At 36.0% G+C, this 22778-nt stretch overlaps 1 protein-coding gene across 3 annotated transcripts in view; it reads right to left on the minus strand.

Moving 5' to 3' along the window:
- Window positions 1–22778, minus strand: part of LOC126762951 (SEC14 domain and spectrin repeat-containing protein 1-B) — a 55073-nt gene that overhangs the window by 20816 nt on the left and 11479 nt on the right. For 2 of the 3 annotated variants that reach the window (XM_050480042.1, XM_050480041.1), the window contains exons 2-6: window positions 13789–14845; window positions 8264–8459; window positions 7927–8079; window positions 5462–5636; window positions 208–1017 (exon numbers count right to left, since the gene is read on the minus strand). In XM_050480042.1, the coding sequence (XP_050335999.1) occupies window positions 208–1017; window positions 5462–5636; window positions 7927–8079; window positions 8264–8459; window positions 13789–13955 (1501 nt within the window). In that variant the 5' untranslated portion in view covers window positions 13956–14845. The remainder of the gene's footprint in view (window positions 1–207; window positions 1018–5461; window positions 5637–7926; window positions 8080–8263; window positions 8460–13788; window positions 14846–22778) is intronic. The other variant, XM_050480043.1, reaches the window with a different exon arrangement.

Genomic DNA, 22778 nt, shown 5'->3' on the forward strand with positions numbered 1-22778 from the left:
AAGTAACCTATAGCTGCAAGCCTTAGGCAAGACCTAAATATGCTTTACAACTATATCAAATTTCCTCAATGTCATTTCCCACACAAACCACAAACTAAAAACAAGCACCTGTATGCTATATAATATGTGCATAAATATCTGCTCAATATTATTTCAACCTCTACACAGCACGATCATTCCCCTAGCACCCCGCGCACTCTCACTCACCCAAGCTCAGCTGACTCTCCTTCAGCTGCTGCAAAGTCTCCGCAGCCGTCACAAAATTCTCCTCGGCTATTTTATTACCCATGACTAGTGTTTCGAAAACCGCAGTGGTCCGATCGAAATATTCGCTGACGAGTCGAAAAAACCGCAAAGATGTGATCAACACATTCCGACGCCGCTCCAGTCGTGTGGCGAATGAGCGACACACAAATTGCATAAAATCACATTGTGACATCAGATCCTTATATGCGTGCGAGTCCTTCACCCCAGCGAATGCATCGATTTTATACAACAATTCCGCATAGAAGCCATACGTTTCGCGACATTCCAGTTCGAGTACATCGTGTGCGGCGCGCAGCGTCTCACAGCTGTGCACATCGCCGCCAATGCTATACTGTCGGCTGAGCATCTGTTCGGCAGTCTGTAGTATCCAGTTCGTGACGAAGGCGACACCCTCTTCCAGATGTGTGAGTTCGCGTGCCTCGCGTATGCTCTGTAAGAGTTCCAGCCACGCGGTACGTATTTCCGTTTGTTTGCGTTCGATTTGGTTCAGCAGCAGTTCGATGCGTGCGCGTGCGTATTGCAGATCCGGCGGCAGTGGCAAGCGTGTGGCGGGTGTGTTGGCTGTGGCGCAGTTGAAATTCGTTTGTGTTTGTACACTGTTGTTATTGTTGTTGTGGGATTCATGGCAGGATGTTGTTGCTGTGCTGTTGATAGCGGGTGTTAAGACGTTGGTTGTGGCGGATATTTGCGGCGTTGGTGCCACTCTGGGCGGCGCATAAGCTTCCGATAGCCGATTCAACACGCGATTACCTGGAAAGGAGGGAAAAGAAAAACTGTAATCTATATATGGTTGCTTTTTAAAAATATTTTGAAATATTGAATTAGTTATTTTTTTTTTCATTTTCTCAGCCTAAGTGGCCACTTCATTTTCTACGTGTTCACTTCGGTCTCGCAACCACACTTCACATCGGCGGTCACTTTCTTCAAACTCTATCTCTTTTCAAACGCGTTAATGTCTATTCAGCATTGAACGCTTTCTTTTTAGCTTCAATTGCAGGTGAAAGGTGAATTGCGGTAGCAAATTGAATGCTGCAATCAAGTGTATCGAAATCTTTTTGGTTTTAGGTTATGTAAAAGTTTTCTTGTACATAAGTAGAGGTGATTAGTAAAGTGAATTCAATTGTTTTTCAATTCATTACCGTTTTCTCTACAGCTATTTCATGCAAATTACACAATTTTTAAATTTTTGGCTAATTATTTAATTTTTCAATAACGTTGGACTATTTAAAATTATCATTATTAAGTTGAGTTATTATTTGGTTAAGTAATTAGAAATAATTAAAAAAGATAAGTCAAACTAAATTCAATTTCGATGGCATGTCATTCGCTGTTCGTATATGAATTAAAAAAAAATATTTATGATAGGAACATTTTATATTCATGAAAGTATTATAAATATTTTCAGGATATACATTGAGGCAAAAAAGCAGTCGAAAATTGTACTAAAACTCCTCGTGTGAATGATATTTCAAAAAATGTATTTTACTAAGTTTTTAGGACTGTCCGAAATTACTGTGCCAAATATGAGCGTGATCTGTTTGACTACAGCAACTGCTTAAGTCGGTACACCTTAGTGGTGCGTTGCGATTTTTAAAATAGATAAAAATATTGAAAAAATCATTTGTCTCAAAATGTTGTAATTTTAATCAAATTTCCTGTGAGGAATTTCATCAAAAACACAAGCCTACAAGTGGTACAAAACCTTCTAAGATGGTCAAGATATTGTTGAAGACGTTCGACCTCTTCAACTGATGAAAATATTAAAAAAAAGTAATGGATATGGTTCTTGAAAATCATCAGACAAGTGTTAAAGAGATGAAAAAAGAGTTTGACATTTCTCGCGAGTCCGAATAATTTTGGTGGATATTTTAGGTATGAAACGCGTTCTTGCTTACGGGCACACGTAGTATGACGTTTTGGAAGCATTTTTGTATACCCTGAACAGGATATATTAAGTTTGTCACGAAGTTTGTAACACCCAGAAGGAAGCGTCGGATACCCTATAAAGTATATATATAAATGATCAGTATGTTGAGCTGAGTCCATCCGTCCGTACGTTCGTCCGTCTGTATATATACGAACTAGTCCCTCAGTTTTTGAGATATCGTTTTAAAATTTTGCTAACGTCATTTTCTCTTCAAGAAGCTGCTCATTTGTCGGAACTGCCGGTATTGGACCACTATAACATATAGCTGTCATACAAACTGAACGATCGGAATCAAGTTCTTGTATGGAAAGCTTTCACATTTCACAATGTATTTTCAAAAAAGTTAGCACAGGTTATTTTCTAAAGCAACAATGTAATCTCCGAAGAAATTGTTCAGATCGGATTACTATAGCATATAGCTGCCATACAAACTGAATAATTGGAATCAAGTTCTTGTATGGAAAACTTTCACATTTGGCAAAATATATTCACGAAATTTAGTACAGATTATTTTCTAAGACAACAATGTAATCTCTGAAGAAATTGTTCAGATCGGTTACTATAGCATATAGCTGCCATACAAACCGAACGATCGGAATCAAGGGCTTGTATGGAAAACTTTTGCATTTGACGATATATCTTCACGAAATTTGACACGGATTACTGCTTAAGGTAATAATATAATATCCGAAAAAAATTGTTCAGATCGAATTACTATAGCATATAGCTTCCATATAAACTGAACACATAGTTACTAAAAGAAATGCACCTGTGAAGAGTATATTAGCTTCGGTGCAGCTAAAGTTAACGTTTTTTCTTGTTTTATATTGAACACACTTCTAAACCTTTAAAGAGCCCATATTAATATAATTTTAAATGAATATTTCGTATACACTTTAAGGTACAGACTTCTAAAGTATGGCTATTCTGCACATATTTCTCCATACAATGATTTAAAATCGATTTTTGGCAGTCCTAAAACGACCACAGTTTTTTGGTTAAAATCACGTTTTTGAAATCCGCCATTTTGTCTGTTTTAAGTGTTTTTTAGACCGCAACTCATTGTATGGATAAAATCTTTTAGTAGAAATTTTTTTTTAGATTTCTTCAATGAAAAAGGCCGGAATCACTGAAGCAGTGAACGAACCCTTTCTTAGTGCAGTCGGAGTAGCGCTTGTAATTCGAAACATATTATGATTATGAATAAAATTTTTAAGCAATCGATATATCAGTTTATTTAAATTCCAAAAAAATCGGTTTTTAGGCAAGCTCCTTAAAATATTTCTACTTTCTGATGAAGCTCACTTTGGGTTGTATCGAGCTGTTTCTAAATAAGTTGTCCTTGCTAATTCTTCCGTAAACGTTTTTCTTGAAGGCACATTTTATGTAGTAGCTCATTTCCACAATGTACTTACTATCTATAGAAGCATTATTCGCTATTATAACAGGGTTTTTTCACTGATACCTAAATTTACAGGATTTGTTTTAAATCCTAAAGCGGTGAAAACTATAATTCTGATGATATAAGTATAATGATAAAACCCCCTTTGCTCGTTTATCACTAGACTAGAAGCCGATGGTGATTTCTTAGTTCTTTATAGTCCACTCTTGGACTGTTAAACGAGCCTCTTGAAAACTCCAGGCAGAGCCGATATTATTATCATGTGTTACCGTTAATAGTGAAGTTTTTTGGAACATAGTGAAGAAAAATCATCTTAGGCTTGCTTTACTGACAGAAGCAGATTTTGCGAGAACAGGCATATTGACAATCGCTTGACGATCTAAGTGAACTATCTGGTATTGGATATGCCAAAGGAGATCTGATTTTAGTACCGAACGTACTGCGTTAAGTTTTCGCAAGTTAATATAATTATATGCAATAGAAAATCATATTTATACCAATTAATATAGTTCATAGTGAATGTGAACATCTTCATGTTTTAAACTAATACGATTTTTTTTTAAATGCATTTTTCAAACAAATTTGTTCATGAAAATTCTCAAAAAAAGCAATTTCAAGCACAAAAGAACGTTATAGAGCCAAATATTACTGACATAAAATCCCTAATAAATAATTTTTTTACAAAAAAAAAAAAAAATAGTACAAACAAAAAGATAAGTAAATGAAAATACTTTTCAATTTCATTCAATGCTTACTTATTTTGCATATTAACACTTTACACTTTGAATGCGTAAAAACTCATTGTTACCACAAGCGTGTTTGTCATACAAAACGAGTGCTAATTGGCAATGAGCGAATAACATGCATTTAATTTCACTAACTAGATTCAAGGTGGATAGAAAAAATATACAGCAAGGGCGGCACATACATATGTATTGTATAATATACATGGTTTGAACAAAAAATACGACAATTACTGTGGGCAAAAAATAGTAAGACTTTTTCATTTGAATTTCGCTCGAAAACTCATTCTTCGAAGTATTTTTTTTTTTTGGTCCATTAGCTTAAATCTTGTCTTTCAAAAAAGAATTTCAAAATTATAAACATATCTATAACATTATAAACATGTCTTACTATTTTTTGCTCATTGCAGTATGTACATATGTACATAAACTTCAAAGACCTACCGCATCAAATCACTAATTTATTGCATCATTATGCAAAAGTGTTCATAAATTTGGCAAATATATTCATTTATGCATCTTTATGACAATCTCTTCTTCATCTAAACTGCGCGTTATTATGATTTCAAAGTCGAAATTTCAAGTTTTTCCTCGCACAATTTTTCATTCATAAAGCTTCAGTCACTTCTACAGCTCAAATTAAAAAAAAATGATTAAATTGACTATTAATATTTTTACATTAATTAATAAAAATATACTTCAAACTCAAAAACAGCATTTTTAACCAAGCATTTGGGCTTTTGCTTGCCGAAACAAAAGACTTAAGCAGCAAACTTGGACCTTCAACCGGCCAGTGTTAATGCGTCAGCACTTGTTTTTCTTATAAGTTTTATTTTTTTTGTTTTCTTATTTTTTTTTTTTTGTTTTATCTCTTCTCTGTTTTGAATTTTTAATTGCCGCATAATCATTTATCTCAAATTTTAACTCACGCACACGCATAGCCACCTGTGTAAGGCATGTATTTTATGTTACATTTATGTTAAATTACATTATGTGCGGCGTAGTTGATGTCTTAATTTAAGCGCTTTACTCGCTCGTAAATACATAAAAAGCAAAAATTAAGCGTTCATCTTATTTTTTGAGCTTATAGCCCATTACTGAAACCTCTTCTTATCAGCTTACCCAACTCGATGACCACTTCGATTTGTTGTTGTACGCTCGTATGCAGCTGTGCACACTTCTTCAACTCAACATCCGCTTCCGTTGGCCGCAATGATTTATTATTCAGCAGCACCACGTGCAGATTCTCCATGCTACTCAGCGTCGAATCGAAAGTCTTTTGGAACTCATCAATGGCCTGCGTGAGAAAATAAGTAAAAGGAAAATCAGTTATTCATTTTTACATACATAAATAGCTGGGAATATGGTTAAATGTGATGCTTTTAAATTAAAGGCATATGCCTATTTTAGATAACAAATTACCATAATTTTATGAATAATTTTACAATATATAAAACCTATAGACTTTTTGTAAGAATTTCTAAAACTTTTTTCCTCCCATGAGATGACTTCTAATCAAATTAACATAAGTTGTAATGCACTGAATAAATTTTAGAATCTAAATTAATTTCAGTATCAAAATCTTTCATGAGAACTACACGAGATATGTACATATCAACGCCAAAAGAAGCGTCTTTCATTAAGGCTCCTTTTGATAAACTTTACATCGAGTCAAGCCAACTAACAACTGGATGAAATATATTTATCATTTTAGTTCTCTGCTATTTGCTTGGAAAAATTACATATTCGGGGTTCAATTTGTAAAAAGACCAGAAAAAAGTTAACTGGCATGGAAATAAGAACTTGATTTTGAAGGTTCAGTTTTTATGGCAGCTCTGAACAATTCTCTGGGAGATTGCTTTAAACCATAATTTTAGCTAAATTTCGCAAATACATCTCGTCAAATAAAAAAAGTTTTCCATACAAGCACTAGATGCCGACCGTTCAATTTGTATGGCAGCTATATGCTAGGGTAGTCCGATATCGTAGGTTTCAACAAATAAGCAGCTTCTTGGGGAGAAATGGACGTGTGCAAAATTTCAGATCGGAATTTCAAAATTGAGAAACTAGTTCCCGTATATACAGACAGGCCGACGTATAGACAGTCGGATATGACTAAGTCAGCTCCTCATGTCTATAAAAGCGTTGTAAAAGTTATGTATGGAAATCGATTCCAGAACTTCCAGAAATCCAGATGCTGAACCCAATTTTCGACGGTTTTTAAGCATAAATCGGACGATACTGCTGCAATTTCATGTTTGATAATCGTACGAAGTTCATCAATCGTCGCTGACTTGTTGGCATGGACCATAGACTTGACGTAGTCCCACAGGATATAGTCTAAGGGCGTCAAATCGCACGACCGAGGTGGCCAATTGACTGAGCCATTTCGTGAGATAACACGTTCACCAAACTTGATTTTCAATAAATCGATTGTGACATTCGCTGTGTGGCTTGTGGCGCCGTATTGTTGGAACCACCCATTGTCCAAGTCCAAATCGTCTAATTCGGACAAAAATATTAAGTTATCATTGAGCCATCAAGAAAGAAGTACGGCCCATGAAGCCCCCAGTCCTTGAACTGCTTCAAACCGTTATTTTTTTTTTTTAACAAACTGTGACTCATGGAGTACGTGTGGATTGCTACCTGAGCAGTAACGCATATTTTACTTATTGCCGAAGCCATTCAGCCATAAATGAGCCTCAAGTTGTTCCTCAGCCCAATTCACGAACTTACGACACTGCGGGCACTTCTTTGTCTCACTGGTACGGGAACCTTTTGTACTGTGCCTGTAGATTCAAATTTTTCTACTAGACGCTCAATTGTTGATCTGACAGGGCGATTATGACGACCATTAATTGGACGTGGCGATCTTAAAGTTGAGGCCACTGCCTTCGAATTTCGGCAGCAAATTCAAATAATTTCGACACGTTGTTGGATCGTATATCTTTCCATGATGAAATGACAGACCATAAGGAAGAAAAATGGCAAAAGAGCGGAAAAAATATGGCGTCATTTGCTGTCCCTTTCGGTCTACTTTTGCAGTGTCCCTATTGAAAAAAGCATTATACTTCGCACTATAATGCGTAATAAATCGAAAAATCTTTTAAAATTAATTTTTGTTACTAAAAATTATGATAATTTTAGTTGTTGTGTCAGGTTATAATTTCAGAGTTGCCATATATTATTAAATTTTTTTTCTGTCAAAACTATTTTTAATTTTTTTTTTTCCAAAAAATGGATGCACGCTTATGTATAATGTATGTAGTTTCAGAGTTGCCATATGATATTAAATGTTTTTTCTCTCAAAACTATTTGATTGGCATTTAACATTTTTTTTTATTCACAAAAATTTTATGTACTCTAATGTATATACAGTTCCATAATATAAAGCAATTAAAATCGAAATGATTTATAATTCCATTTACATAATACACAAATAGGGTTGACCTCATAAATTTTAAACTTGCATTTTGTAACTAAAAATTTCTGTAAATTATTGCCACAAAAAATATAACAAATACATTTAAAGCACATAAATTAATATTAAATTAATTTTTACCGACACACCATAATTTCTGTGGTACCTTTCTTTGTTGCAGCCATAAATCATAGTTAAATGACAAAGTGCCGCCCAGCTCCTCTGGCAACTGTGACAGGTCGAAGTATTTTATCAAACGCGCCTTCGAGAGCACAACGGGCTGGAAATGTGTGAAGCAAAAAACACAAATTACATTAAACTGAAATAATAAAAATTTACATAATATTAATTATGCAATTAAAAACCTTGTATACACATAATTTCATTAAAGCTTGGGAAATTAAGCGCATTAGAATTATTCAAAACATTTTATTGGCGCTTTAAGCTACTTTCTCCAATTGTTAAAACGCTTTTTATTCTCACACTAAATCATTTGCGCTCACCTCGCCCTTCGCCTGCGACTTGCTCGTGCAGGTGTCCACATGCTTCTCCCAGAAGCCCTCCGCTCTGACTAGAAATAAATTGACTGTGATCTCATCGAAGAGCGCGTAAATGATGCGCGCATGCGTGCGTGTGATGCGTGTCGTGCTCTTCTGCGCGTCCACGATAACGGTGACGCCGCGCTGCAAAGTGGCGGCGCTGCAAGCAAAAGACAGTGCAAAGTGTTCAGTTAGTATTGAAGACAAGAATGAGGTGCTTAATTTTTAGATTTTTTTTTATTAAAATTCACTACTCTTTGGTGTTACTTTGCTGGAAGTTTAATTAGAGTCTTCTGGTTGTCAATTTACTTATTGAAAGTTAAGAAAAGCAACAATAATTCTGTAAAGTCTAAAACAAAAAAATATTTATCATAATTAGCTGCTACAACAACATCTACTTGGATAATGAAAATTAGTCAGTCTTGAGATTTGTATATTTTTAAACCGTTAAATCGTTGCGAGTTTTGCAATTATCGTCGATTTTATTTCTAAAGCTGTTCTCGAGTTTGAAAGTCAAGAACAAGCAATACATCAACGCTTTAATGCCAAAAATGGGTTTTCATGTTGGGCAAATCAATCAATTAGAATCAGCAAGATTCATAAGAACTCATCAAATTGATTAATCATCGCTAGATATGCACATTAGAGCGGGCCGATTTACTGCGAGCAAAAAAAACGAAAGAATTTCGTATGCGGGAAATGTTCTAAGGATCATTCTGAACAACTGAATTTGTTTTTTCTGCTTTCTGTTTCATCAAAAAATATCTTAACGTGATTTTAAACCCCGACTCGTCAAGAAATAGGTTTGCTCCGAATTTACGTATACTTTTATTTGTTTGAGAGGTTAGCCAAAAATCCCAAATGAGACAATTCTTATTGAAATCATTAGCCTATTCATTTCTATCTTCAACCAACCGGCAACACCAAATTAACGAAATTGTTTACAAAACGTTATATTTAAGTTGTTAAGGGGTCAGTAGGGTAATCTCTTTCAAAAAAAAAAATTTTCTTGCATTTTCTGTTTCCTTATACCATTAGAATTAATGTTTAAACCCACTTTACTATTGGAAGGTTTCGAAAAAGGTCCAAAAATAATAATACCGTTCGACGTTCTGAGCGCTGCGAGTGCACACCTTAAACTTTCAACGCGTTTTTCTCAAAACACACTTTATTAAACTGGCGGACATGATTCCGGTCGAACTACTCAACCGATAATGCTTAATTTTTTCTTCTAAATCTTCACAAAACGTCTGGCTTTCGTCCCTACAATTTTTATAATTTATTGACAATGTTAAGACAAAATTTATGTAAAAAAAAAATTGAGAAAAATAAAAAAATAAAAACGTTAATTGCTTTTTTATTTATCAAAATTTTTTCATGATTCTAGTAGGGACGATAACCATTCACGTACCTTTTAAGAATAAATGGGGTTTTTTTGTGTTTCAGATGATCCAAACATGAGAAATCGTGTCCGCCAGTGAAAAAACGCATCTCATTCACTCAGCCCTATCTCCGACAGATGTCATCAACAAATCCGAAAAAATTTGTTTATACACTTCACGATATACCTCATGATATGTGAATAAAAGTTCTCTTGTAGAATAAAATTTCTATGAAAAAAAATGTCAAAAAAACAGGCCAGATTACCCTACTGACCCCTTAAACAGAAGTTACTGATACGGAATTGTTAGGTAGCATTTTATTAATTGTTTAAAAATTCCAAAAAAATTCTCTATTCAAGGGAACTGCTATAAACAAAATGTTTCTTTAACATTAGGCTTGGCATTAATGCTAAAAGCAGTACTTGTGACCATATAAAAGCTGAACCATTTCGAGGTTCCCTACTTTTTTAAAGAAAAAACACAAAAACTTCAATTTATATCGAGAATGTTTTCTTAACTTTCAAAAAAACATTCTGTGGCATTTATTGTTTTAAGATTATCTCTATCAAATACTGGCCGCGGCTATGTCTCAGAGGGTCCGTCCGTTGAGTCCAATTGTCAATGACTCGTTCTAGTCACGCGTGATATTTTGCTTCAAGACCTGAATCGAAGCGGGATTGTCCGCCTAGACTTCAGACATATCCCACAGTCATATCGAAAGCGTAAAACTATCTGCTCACAGAAGTATTCTCTCAAAAAATCCATTGATTGATGCGATGTGTAGGAAGTGCCACCGTCTTGTTGAAACAAAATGTCGCCGATATCAGGAGCTTCAATTCCAGCCATCAAATAATCGGTTATCATGGCGCGAAAACGCTCGCCATTGACGATTAGGTTCTCACCGACATAATTTTTGAAGAAATATGAACCGATGATTCCACCGGCTCACTAGCCACTTCCAACCTTTGTATGTGTTTTCTGGATGAAATGTGAGTTCATGAATCTCTTCAGCTGGCTTTATGTCCCAAGTGCAATGTTTACAAACCCATAGAACCAGAAATGGGCCTCATCGCTGAACAAAATGTAGCTCGAAAACATCGGAATAGGCTATTGAAAAAAGTACCTCTACTTATATCGCCCGTTATTATCAGTGTGTTAGTTATGTATTAAAAAAATTGCTTCAAAATATGTTCTCAAGTACTTATACCTGAGCAATGTTCAATCTAATGTAATCAACCTGTCTCTTTCTCTCCTCTCAATATACGTCATTTAATGATTTCCGTCTTTCTATCTGTATTTAACCGTTCACTTTGGTCAAAATGGGAGATATTTTAAATGAAACTCAATGAACAGGTTTTCTTAAAAATTATATGATTTAGCGCTAAATTAGAAAGGAATTGGTATATACCTTGGTCTAAACCTCATATCCCTAATATAATGAATTCCGATCCTCTGGTTGACGTTTTCCACTTCAACTCAATAGCTTTTAAATTTACAGCCCTATTCTGAAAAAACCTCTCAACTGAGTTGAGAGGAAAAATTTGAGAGATTTCTTGTGAGACATATTTTGTGAGGCTATTCTTGCTCAAACCTCATAAGAAAAAAGCTTAAAAAAGTCACCACGTGAGGTAAAAAGCTTTTTGCTGTCAAACAGCTGTTTTAATAAAAATAAACAAACAAAAACACAAATGGATAATAAAGATATGTACGCGTCTGTGCTTGAGGGTGAAACAATCCCAATATGGGTACAATCGATTGCGCCGATTGTGCCCTTGACCCCAAATTTCGTGCAAAATCTTTAAGAGAAAATTTATTTATTTATTTATATTTATTTTTATTTATTTATCTTGCCCCTTCTTTGTATCTGAAACATCCTGCGCGCTTGAAGGGAAATAAATTTCACTGCCCTTAACATCCATAATTAATTTCGAAATAAAGTGCAGAGCTCCAGACACAGAGGACTGGCTCATAGAGAGCATATAACTATTACCAACGAATTTTTGGTAAGAGCCATGCCCGTAAAAATACAAACACGCCAGGAAACGCAGATCAAAAGATATACTCGACTTCTGCACATCATGCGGCACCAATTCACCTATAAGTACTTTACATAGCGATTTTGGGAATCGAAATGTATTTATAATTGTTGTGTCTTGCATAGTAAAAGGATCGCTTTTGTCTCGTAAACCCTTCAAAATTTTCCTCCTACCCCCGATTCCCCCTCCTCAACAATTTTCGCATACACAAAGAACAGTTCCTCCATGCTATAACATAATATCCATAACACTCAAATATTTTTTAAAAAATGTCAAATATTGATGTAAAACAAAACAAACCCAGATGTTTTGTATTATGATGCTGCTTTCACACGTCACAGATATTTGTGATAATAGTGAGCATTTGAAATTTTCGTCAGAATAAGGTAACCCTCACTATAGTGAGAAACATCACTGTAGTGAGGTTGGTGACTTTTGTGAGGGCATGAGAATAGGGCTGTTAGCCTCTTCGGTCAAGCTTATATTACATACATATACTTCATTTGTTTTTATACTCTCGCAACAAAGTTGCTAAGGCCGTATTATAGTTTTGTTCACATAACGGTTGTTTGTAAGTCCTAAAACTAAAAGAGTCAGATATAGGGTTATATATACCAAAGTGATCAGGGTGACGAGTAGAGTTGAAATCCGGATGTCTGTCCGTGCACTGTAACTTGAGTAAAAATTGAGATATCATGAAATGGGATTTACTATAAAATTTTATATAAAATTTTATTTTTATGGTTAAGTTCGAAGATGGGCAAAATCGGCCCACTGCCACGCCCACAAAATGGCGGAAACCGAAAACCTATTGTGTCATAAAAGCCATAAATAAAGATATTAAAGTGAAATTCGGCACAAAGGATCGCATTAGCGAAGGCATATTTGGAGGTAATTTTTTTGGATACTAAGTTTTTTGTACATATCTCGGAAACTACTATAGCTATGTCAACCAAACTCTATAGAGTCGTTTCCTTCAGGCATTTCCATATACAGTTCGAAAATGGAAGAAATCGGATAATAACCACGCCACCTCCCATACAAAGGTTATGTTGAAAATCACTAAAAGTGCGTTAACCGACTAACAAAAAACGTCGAAACACTAAATTTTACGGAAGAAGTGGCAGAAGGAACACCCAGGCTTTTTAAAAATTGAAAATGGGGTGGCGCCGCCCATATGGACCAAAAATCATATCTCAGGAACTACTCAGACCGATTTCAATGAAATTCGGTATATAATATTTTCTTAACACCCTGATGACATGTACGAAATATGGGTGAAATCGGTTCTAACCACGCCTTCTTCCAATATAACGCTATTTTGTTTCCATCTGATGCCTTCTCTGTATAATATATACATTAGGAAATAAAATACAACTCAATACTCAAAGAACAATCTAATCTAATTAATTTTACAGCAAAATAAAAAAATATGTAAATTATTATTACTTTATCATGCGAGAGTATAAAATGTTCGGTGACACCCGAACTTAGCCCTTCCTTACTTGTTATTGTTATTTTTTCACGATTTCATCGAGCAATGTACAAAGATTTGTCAGCACGTGAAGGACTTCCGCCAGCTTTGATGCCTGCAAGTTGCAAGAGTATAAAATGTTCGGTTACACCCGCTTTTCCTTACTTTTTTTATTACTTTCTAGACATTTTTCTTAACAATAAAATACCGCAGCGTAGCTTTTAAATGCTTTCACTTCGATTAAAGACCGCTTGATTAAAAAAAATTTAACATTTCTCGGATTAGAAAAGAGCTGAAGCTATATTCTGCTAATAAAGGATTTTACATAAATGAAACCTCTGAATAAAAATTTGTTAACCACCTGAATAAGCTTAAAACACAAAACTTTCTTTTTTCTCTTCTTTTCGAGAGAGAAACTTTTAAACAAACACTTCAAGAGTCTCACAATTTTCAAGTATTATCCAACTTAAAATTCATGTCTACTATTTTGTATATGTATGTATGTGCTTATACATATAAATGTACATATATACAAACCAAATTGATATGGGAACATTTTTCAACTGAAAAATTAAGAAGAAGACGCAAATCACTCACCTCAACGCACTTTTTAAGTAGGCAATCGATAGCTCCAAACAACGGCGATTCCACAATTGTAAATCATTGATGATGTTAACAACGACGATAATTTTGCCGGCGCGATCGTAGCCGCCGGGCAAGTAGGCCGTGCGCGTCTGCAGCGCATTTAAGACATCCTCCTCCATCGCGGCGAAGGCGGTTGCGTTGATGTGGGGGAGGCGCGACGACGCACTTAACTGCTGATTTTACAATTCGATTTCCAAACATACAAGTTTACAAGTTTTTTTTATTTCTTCGCTGTTTCTTGTTATTGCTTGCTGCTTTGCTTTATTTTCATGCGTCTTGCGTAGCTTATGGCTGTGACTTTGGTTCCGGGCAGCATAGCGCACTTAACGCTGGTTCCCAGGCCGGCTAAAAGACACGCTCTCAGCCACGTCTACCGGCAGCTGTCGTTACACATAGTATGTATGTTTATGTATGTGTGTGCTGGCGTTTGCTTGCAGTGCTGCCATTTAATGTTGCGCACGTCAATAATGTTGACGTTGATTTTCCGGTCAATGGCGAATGCGCGCCACGCACCTTAACTGCCGCACTGCAGAAAAGTCACTGCCACAACAACAACAAACGCTAGAGCAACAGCTGCTGACGCAAACGGCTAGCATTCCAATGCTAAATGCGTGGCAACGTGCGGCTATATCGCGGTTGGCAGTGCACTTTAATGTGTTGTTGTTGCTTTTTATTTTATCTTTTTTCTTTGCTGCACAGTTCGCTCAATTTGGTAGTCGCTGCGAATTCCAGCGTACAAATTTATTGCTCTTTTTTCAATGTCTGCCGTTGTCGCGGTAATTTATGCGCGCATTTTTATTCCAGATTCCACATTCTGCAACAATTGCAACAATATGTGGCATCGTTAAATTTTTTCCAGCGCAGCCATGTGCTGCATGCTGTTCTCGGTGTTATTGTTGTTGTGTTTATTAATTTTCTCCTGCAATGTCACAAGTGTTTGTTTGTATGTGTGTGCATGTTACTTCATATGACCGCGTCCAGCCAGCGTTGCCCACTTTGAGAAGTTGAGCTAGAAAATTCAAGTAATACAAGTGGTGTGATGAGAAAAATGGGAATAGTTAAAAAAAAATCTATTAGAAATGCATATTGCATATCCGCATATAAATATATACACAAACATATGATACAATATAAAATACCCTTCACAAATAATAAAATTTCAATACAAGAACTTGATTTTGAACGGTCAGTTTGTATGGCAGCTATATTCTACACTGGTTCGATGTGAAATATTTGTTCGGAGATTATAGGGTTCCTTTGTTCAATAATCAAATTTTGTTAAGATCTCTCGTCAAACTAATACGCTTTCCGTTCAAGGACTTGATTTAGGTCGGTCGGTTTGTATGTAATGCAATATATATGCAAAAATCAGAAACGAGGTTTGGAGAAAGCCCAGAAATACACACTGAGATCTCTAGAGGCAGTTACTATTAGGCAAGAGACTTAGATCTTGCGTGTATAACTCACATAAAGAGCTTGAAAAAGGCAATACTGTATTGACGATGCCTTTAATACAACTCTTCACTACGCTACGACTCAAGCACAAAACGAAGCCCCCTTGGTGAAATAAGGAGTTTGGGTCTTGCAGACGCAGAGTACAGGAATGTTTTCAGGGTTTATCCGGATAGTAATAGGACCGCTTTCTTCCGCCGCGACTGTACTTCGAAGCGTGCGGGCACCAAGTGGATTCGGTAAAGGGCGATTAAATTCTGTGTTAAACTCTGTAAATCTGCGACAAAGACGTTTGATATGATCAAACAGGCTTGCCTAGATGTTGCTGTAGCAAGAAGTGGTGTGTTTCGGCGACACCAGGCCTTTTTGGAGGGCCGGAAAGAGATCGCTGATGAAGACGGTGCTGGGAGACCTGGACTTCGATAAACACCGACAATGTGACTCGTGTGCGCAAAGTTTTACACTCAGACCGTCGACTAAGTATTCGTCTAATTGCTCAGATGTTGAATTTATTACAAGTCCTGGTACATGACATTGTGACGGAGCACTTGAACATGCGCAAGATATGCGCGAAGATGGTCCCAAAAGTGCTAACTGTCTACCAGACAGTGCGGTGAGTGGAAGTGTGCCAAGAAAATGTGTCAAATTTTAAATATCGTAATCACAGGTGATGAGTCATGGATCTTTAAGTATGATCCCGAGAGAAAGAGGTATTTTGAGACGACAGAGGGGATCCAAGCAGCATGCACCTCGGCTCTCAAGGCTTGGAAATCGCGCTGGCGGGGCTGCATCGGTGTAGGAGTAGCCCATTTTTTATTTTACATTAGTTATTTTAAAGAATTGTAACGATTGGTTCAATAAATTTTTTTAAATCGACTCAGTCCTATTACTTTCCGGACAAACCCTGTAAACTGGGCCCAGCTGGGCGAAGAACTTTTGTAGTAACTTTGAAAAGACTAACGAGGTGGCGAGAGTCAGGATATTATTATACAAAAGCACCGCTTCACCGAGTCTTATTCGTAAGAGTAGCGGAGAGTGGACGGACAACTGCCAGTACTCATTAGAAGACTTAGTATGTACTATCCAGGCTTTAAGGACTCGGTAAGTCCTAGCTATGCCATCTTAATAACGGATAGGTGTCTACACACCATTAGCAGTATTGGGAACCCGGAGAAAATGGATCTGCTTGTATTCACAAGAAAGTACAAAATTCGTCTATAGATAAATGGAAATCAACTCTCTCCCAAGGACCGCACCAAATACCTTAGGGTAGTCTTGGACAGCAAACTGCCTTTATAAGCGTGTAGGCAGATGTTCAATAGCTGGGGGTTCAACACTTGGGGCTCTCTCCCTCTCTTATGCACTAGTGCCACACAGCTATTGTGAGACGAATTATGCTCTATGAGCCAGTAGTATGCTGGGCAGGCATGCGGCCACACTAACGTAACCTAACCTATATGATTTAGTGGTTTGATTGATTTGTTCGGATATTGTGGCGCTACTTTTCATAAAATATTATGGCAAATTTCGTGAAAATATCTCGTAAATTCAAAAGTTTTCCACATAAGGATATTATTATATGGATAAATTTTGATCGATATGTTTATATGACAGTTATAAGCTCTAGTTGTTCGATCTGAATAATTTGGTTGACAACTTTATCGCTGCCTCGGAGAATAATCCAAGAAATATTTCATGCAAATATCTCGCCAAATAAAAAGTTTTCTATACCAAAAACTCATTTTGACTGGTTACTTAGTTTGTATGACAGCTACATCTTATAGTGGTACGATATAGACGCAAATTTCGGCAAATGAGCAGGGCAAAAGGAACGTGTGAAAATTTTCAGACTGATATCCCAAAAAACGAGTTCGCATATACCGGCAGGCAGTATACTATAGTATAAGTATAGTATATATACTTTTTAAGACCTCCAACATTTCTTTGTGGAAAACTTGATACACCCTGTTCAGGGTATAAAAATAATAAATAAGAAAAGAGTCTGGAAACCAGCGATCAAAGCGACAAAAAGTATTATGAAAGCACATTAACATATTTATGCATATTATACAGACCTATTTTCAATACTCTCACACCACAAAGTTATACACACGCACATAGTAGTTGTCAATACGCAAGTCATCCGACTACCATACACAGTTATACGCGCAGGCGCGCCACACTTTGTCGCTGTCAATTGCATTCGCACCAACTCCGCTGCAATCGCGCGGCACTTTTTTCTTATCATATTGTTGTATTGCTTTTGTTGTAAGCGCTTGTGTTGACATGAAACTCGTCGGACAAGTTCACTGCGCGTCTGTGACTGCATTGAAGAAATGCGCTCGAGCGCGCGTCTGATTTTCATTTACAACTTTTTCCACTTGTTGCCTTGCCGCTTGCATTTCCAGCTTTCTATTTAATGACCTAACAGCTGCACATGTTGTTATTGTTTTTCTTCTTTTGTGTTTTTGGGAGCGTATGCAAATTGCATTTGACACATATATTTGGTTAATTCTCTATTTTATTGCATTTTTCCCGTTTATCGACGCGATAGTTGATCAGCGAAAATAGAGTTGCCATGTGGTATGAAAATTCAATTGTTTTTACAATGCTTGGGATAATTGTTTGTTTATTATTGATTATTCGATTAGAGCTCGATAATTCGAGATTTCTATCTACATTATATATATGTGAATATATAAGACCTTCTATTGGCATATCTACTCCTTAAAGAACTGAAAGCTAAACTTCTAACGTTTTTGACGCTCTCTGGAATTCATTTTAGTGAACCTTAATACAGCAATTATCATGATAAACTGTCACTCGTTCAGGCCAACTTTTTATTTGTTAGAAAGGACATGGGCTCGCTATATCTGTCACTTTAGAACTGTGAGTTTTCCCCCGACCAAACCGATTTTTGTAGCTTTTTCGTCATTGCACTCTTAAAGGTACTGTGAAAGCTCTTAATAATTGTTAAACCAATTTAAGCTAGGAAGATATATGGCCTGCTGGAGATCAACTCTAAATCTTTATATACTTTGGATGAAAAGTGCGTCTCATATTTTTGAAAACCACTAAAATCGAATACATATATGATGATATATCGATATATATATGTTCTCAACTAGACGTTAAAAATAATGCTATAAACCCTTCTTTTTGACACCAAAGGGGGCTTTCCATAGACCAGGTCACATAAAGCAGTCGCTCTATGGATTCATGGGATATAGTATTTATGATCACCGAACATGATGAAGCTAGCCGTGCTTGTTATGGATGGAAACATAAAAAAATCCCTTGGGTGATTTCGGATGACTGATCAACCACATGGTTAATGCTCTAAAGTTATCAAAAGACCGTGTTGGGCACTTATTTCGAATATATGAACTTTTGCTTCAATTCACTTCCGCATCTTATGTATTCTCCAAATCTGGCCCCAGAGACTTTTTCCACTTCTCAGACCTAAAGAGAATGATCGCTGGAAAGAAATTTAACGTTGATGAAGAGGGAATCGTCGAGTCTGACTCTCTTTAGCTTTAGTTCTATATCCTCTAGGATATAGTAATGTTTTAGACTACATATAAGTCACCTAGACATTTGAAAAAGAAACTGCGTTTCCATTAGTGACTTTGTTTATATCTCATTTACTTTTGGTTTTGTGAATATGTCCGATTTCCGTTTTTCTTTGGATAATAACGGCTATAATTATAATATTTACGAGGCTGTGGTTTAGGTAGTTCAGATCATAATACAATAACTTTACCAAATATATGTCTTATTTTTGTTTCTTAAAAAATTTATTAAAAGTAATAAATTTTTTTCAGATCGGCTTGAATACAAAGTCAATATTCGACGAGTATATCAGAATCATCTGAACTATACTACTATGAAACCATCCACCGGAAGCTCTTAAGGGGTAAGTGAAGTATTATTCCAAATATATACATATTTAATTAAGCAGTTCGTAAGCTTTAGAAGCAATTGCTATTTTAAGGATGTGAATTTTTATGCTCTCGCCACATGCTGCATAGAGTATAATTGCTTTGTTAACCTAACTTTTGCATATAACATCAAAAACTAATCGAAATTCACCGTATAATTAGGATGATAATATGGATATAATCCAAATATCTGTCCGCGAATCATAATATGAATAAAAACTTAGACATGTAGACACTTGTTACCCCCTTTCCTTGGTAGTCTGAGGAGATTGGTACTGCATAATCGCCCTCAAGACGGTGTTATACGAAAACATGATAACAACACTCAGTTACAATGTATGCTTTATATGTTTATGAAACCCAAAAACCCCGCCAAAGCCGCTGAAAAATCAAGGCGATGCTCATTGTTCGATATTCGTGATTTGATGCTTCACGAATTTATTCCAGAGAGACAGACGGTCAATAATGAGTTCTATTTGGTATTGAGGCGTTTGCGTGAGAATATCCGTCGAAAACAGCCGGAATTTTGGAAGAACAATTAATGGATTTACACTAAGATAATGCACCATCGCAGCGATTCTGACCGAATTTAAAGCCAAAACGCATAAAATACCATCGATCAACCACCGTATTCATCAAATTTAGCTCCGTGTGATTTTTTCTTGTTCTCCAAAATGAAATTTCCGCTCCTTGCTCCTTCCCGTTTTCAGTCGATCAAAGAGATAAAATAAAACTCACTTAAGGGACTGAAGGCTTATTAAAAGTGTTTCGTGGACTAGAAAAATCGTTGGCATAAGTGTATTACATATGGTACAGATTACTTTAAAGTCGACAAAATAAATAATGTATGGAAAAATTTTTATTCTCACATGATATTTTTACGAAATTATGCATGGGATATTGTCAAAGGTAGCGCTGCATTCTCCGAACATATTGTTCAGATCGAACCACGATAGCATATAGCTGTCATTCAAACTGACCGATCACGATAAAGAGCAGGTAAAGAATTTCTTATACCCTTTAATGCTATAAAAATGCTCTTTTCAGAAGGGTATTATAGCCGAAGTTAAGGTTTTTTTCTCGTTTTCGATGTAAAACACTTTTAAATGATCACAATGTCACTGGGGGTGCCAACTGAGTAGTTTGGTGATTGTTTTATTTATAATACTAATTATTATTAAACCGCTTCTTCTTTTCCTTTTTAGTTACTTTTAAGCCGAAGTTCTGACCGCAAAAACTCAAGGTCTCATAAGCACATTCACAGGCTCTATAAATATTGCATATTTGGCACTCAAAAAAAATTGAAAATTGTTTCTCACATTATCACACATAATTATTAATCTGTAAGCAAATTAGCACGAAAAAGTCAGGCTTTGTTTGTTTTCTACTTAAAGCATTATTAACTCATTTCTAACGTCAAAGTGACTGACAGCCGGACCCCTTTAACTACGCACCTAGAATACCGAACGATTTCATATAAAGCATTACGAGAAAATCCATTACAACATAGGAGAAAGGCAAATGAGCTAACAAAGCTTTTAATTATTCGGGGCATAATGCAGGCAGGCACACATACAACACATACAAACATATCTGTATAACTTTTTATATCACAACGTTGCATAGTTCCACATATTCCTCAATGTGTTGCAAGTCGAAATTAAAAATAGTACATTTTTACAAATACAAATCACGTAGTAAAATAGAACAGCTCTGGGCAGTCAAGCTGGAACTCGCCGCCATTTGAGCTACAAAGTGCCACAATCCATCTACACGCTGCAAGTCTACCTATGGTATGTTTGTATGCATGTATGTATATGCAACGTCAGGCCGGCAAACCCATCACTGGTCGGTCGGAGGATTGTACGTTTGGTCGGTGGCCGGTCGGTCGGTGGCCATCGGTCAGGGTATTTAAGTGGGCCGCTTTGACTTCAATTAAAATGCAGTTGTCGGTAGTCGTTGCTGTTTGTTGTTGTTGTTACTTTTATGTTTTGCTTTAAGATTATGGGCTGTCAGTTTAGCATGTTATTTTGCTGTTTGTTTATTTGTGCGCTGACTCGTTCGTTGGAGCGGTCAGCCCATTCGGCTTGAAAGCCGTTAAGCGCTCCTGCAGCTACTGCAACAACGTTGCTTAAACAATTTCCTTCTGCCACACTTTTGAGTGTCGTCTACATACATACATACTTGTTTGCTCACCAAACCAACGATTTGTTGTTTTCGGTGCTAAGCACTTGTAAAATGTTTGTCAGTTGGTTAGTTTGCACTTAAGTACGTACATATATGTAACTGTAAGTCAAGTCAAGTCTCAGCGGCAAGCGTGTGCTATTTAGAATTATGGTGGGCATATTCATCGCTTTTTTGTATGTGTAAAACGCGCTAAATTGAAAAAAATGAGTGAAAATAAAAAAAGTGAAAAAATAAACTTGAGTTAGCAGAAAACTGGAATTTGACTGCACTCTACGAAAAACGAACGCTGGAACATAAACTGGTCGCGTGTCAAATGTTGTAAAAAACAAACATTAAAATTTTTATACCTTTCATAACAATATATTTTTTAATATTATGTGTAGTAAAAATAAATTACCTTCAAAATATGTTACAAGTTATCGAACAAAACGTTGTACATTTGAATTAAATCGGTTCATTCCAAAGATGCTAAATAAATAATGGATCACTTTTTGTTAGACCTTGTAAAGTGTTCGAAAAATAATGGGAATTTTTAAATTTGAAATTTCGCGGCTTTGGATAGCCCAATTGTCTAAATTATGTTTAATTATATTAATATTCATACATGTCTCTGAAGTATGGCACTTCGTTGCCTATTCGTGAATTCTTGCTCAAAAATAATACTATATTCGCCAGACATGGCTCCATGTGACTTTTTCCTATTTCCAAAAATAGAAAGTACCTTAAAATCGTTTTACAAGATTGATTATAATCGCTGAAAGAGCAGAAATCTGTCCCAAAAATCGAGTTTGAGAACTGTTTCGACGATTGGAAAAAAACGCTGGCAATAGTACATAATAGCAAATGGTGACTATTTCTAAGGCGACAACCTTAATGTAGACTAATGTATAAATATATATACATATGATCACAATTCGATTTTAGGAACGATATTTCAAGGGTATCCCATAACGCTTATTTCTTTCAATATTGGGTAGTCGAAAAAGTCTTTTCGTATTTTCTCGATAGATGTTCTTGCAGTCGTATATCTCCAGTGCTGCTAATCACATTGTGTCATACCAGATAGTGTTGGAAAGGTGAGACTTTAAGCTTCATTTAACCAAAGAAAAATTAAATTCGGGGAAGTTGAAAAAAAAGTTACAGCTATTCAAAAATGAGTGAAAATAATGAAGAAATTCCTATATTTTGAAATTTTTGTATAAAAAGGGAAAAATACCACGCAAGCCACCAATGAAATTTGTGAGGTTTACGGAGACGATGATATTCTAGAAATTTCGAAATGTCTATTGACACTGATGGAATAATGTCTTTATCGAAGAAAAGGCAAAAGTGGTCAACCAAAATGGTACATATTTGTTTAGT

This window comes from Bactrocera neohumeralis, chromosome 6 (assembly GCF_024586455.1).
Source record: "Bactrocera neohumeralis isolate Rockhampton chromosome 6, APGP_CSIRO_Bneo_wtdbg2-racon-allhic-juicebox.fasta_v2, whole genome shotgun sequence".
Lineage (NCBI taxonomy): Eukaryota > Metazoa > Arthropoda > Insecta > Diptera > Tephritidae > Bactrocera > Bactrocera neohumeralis.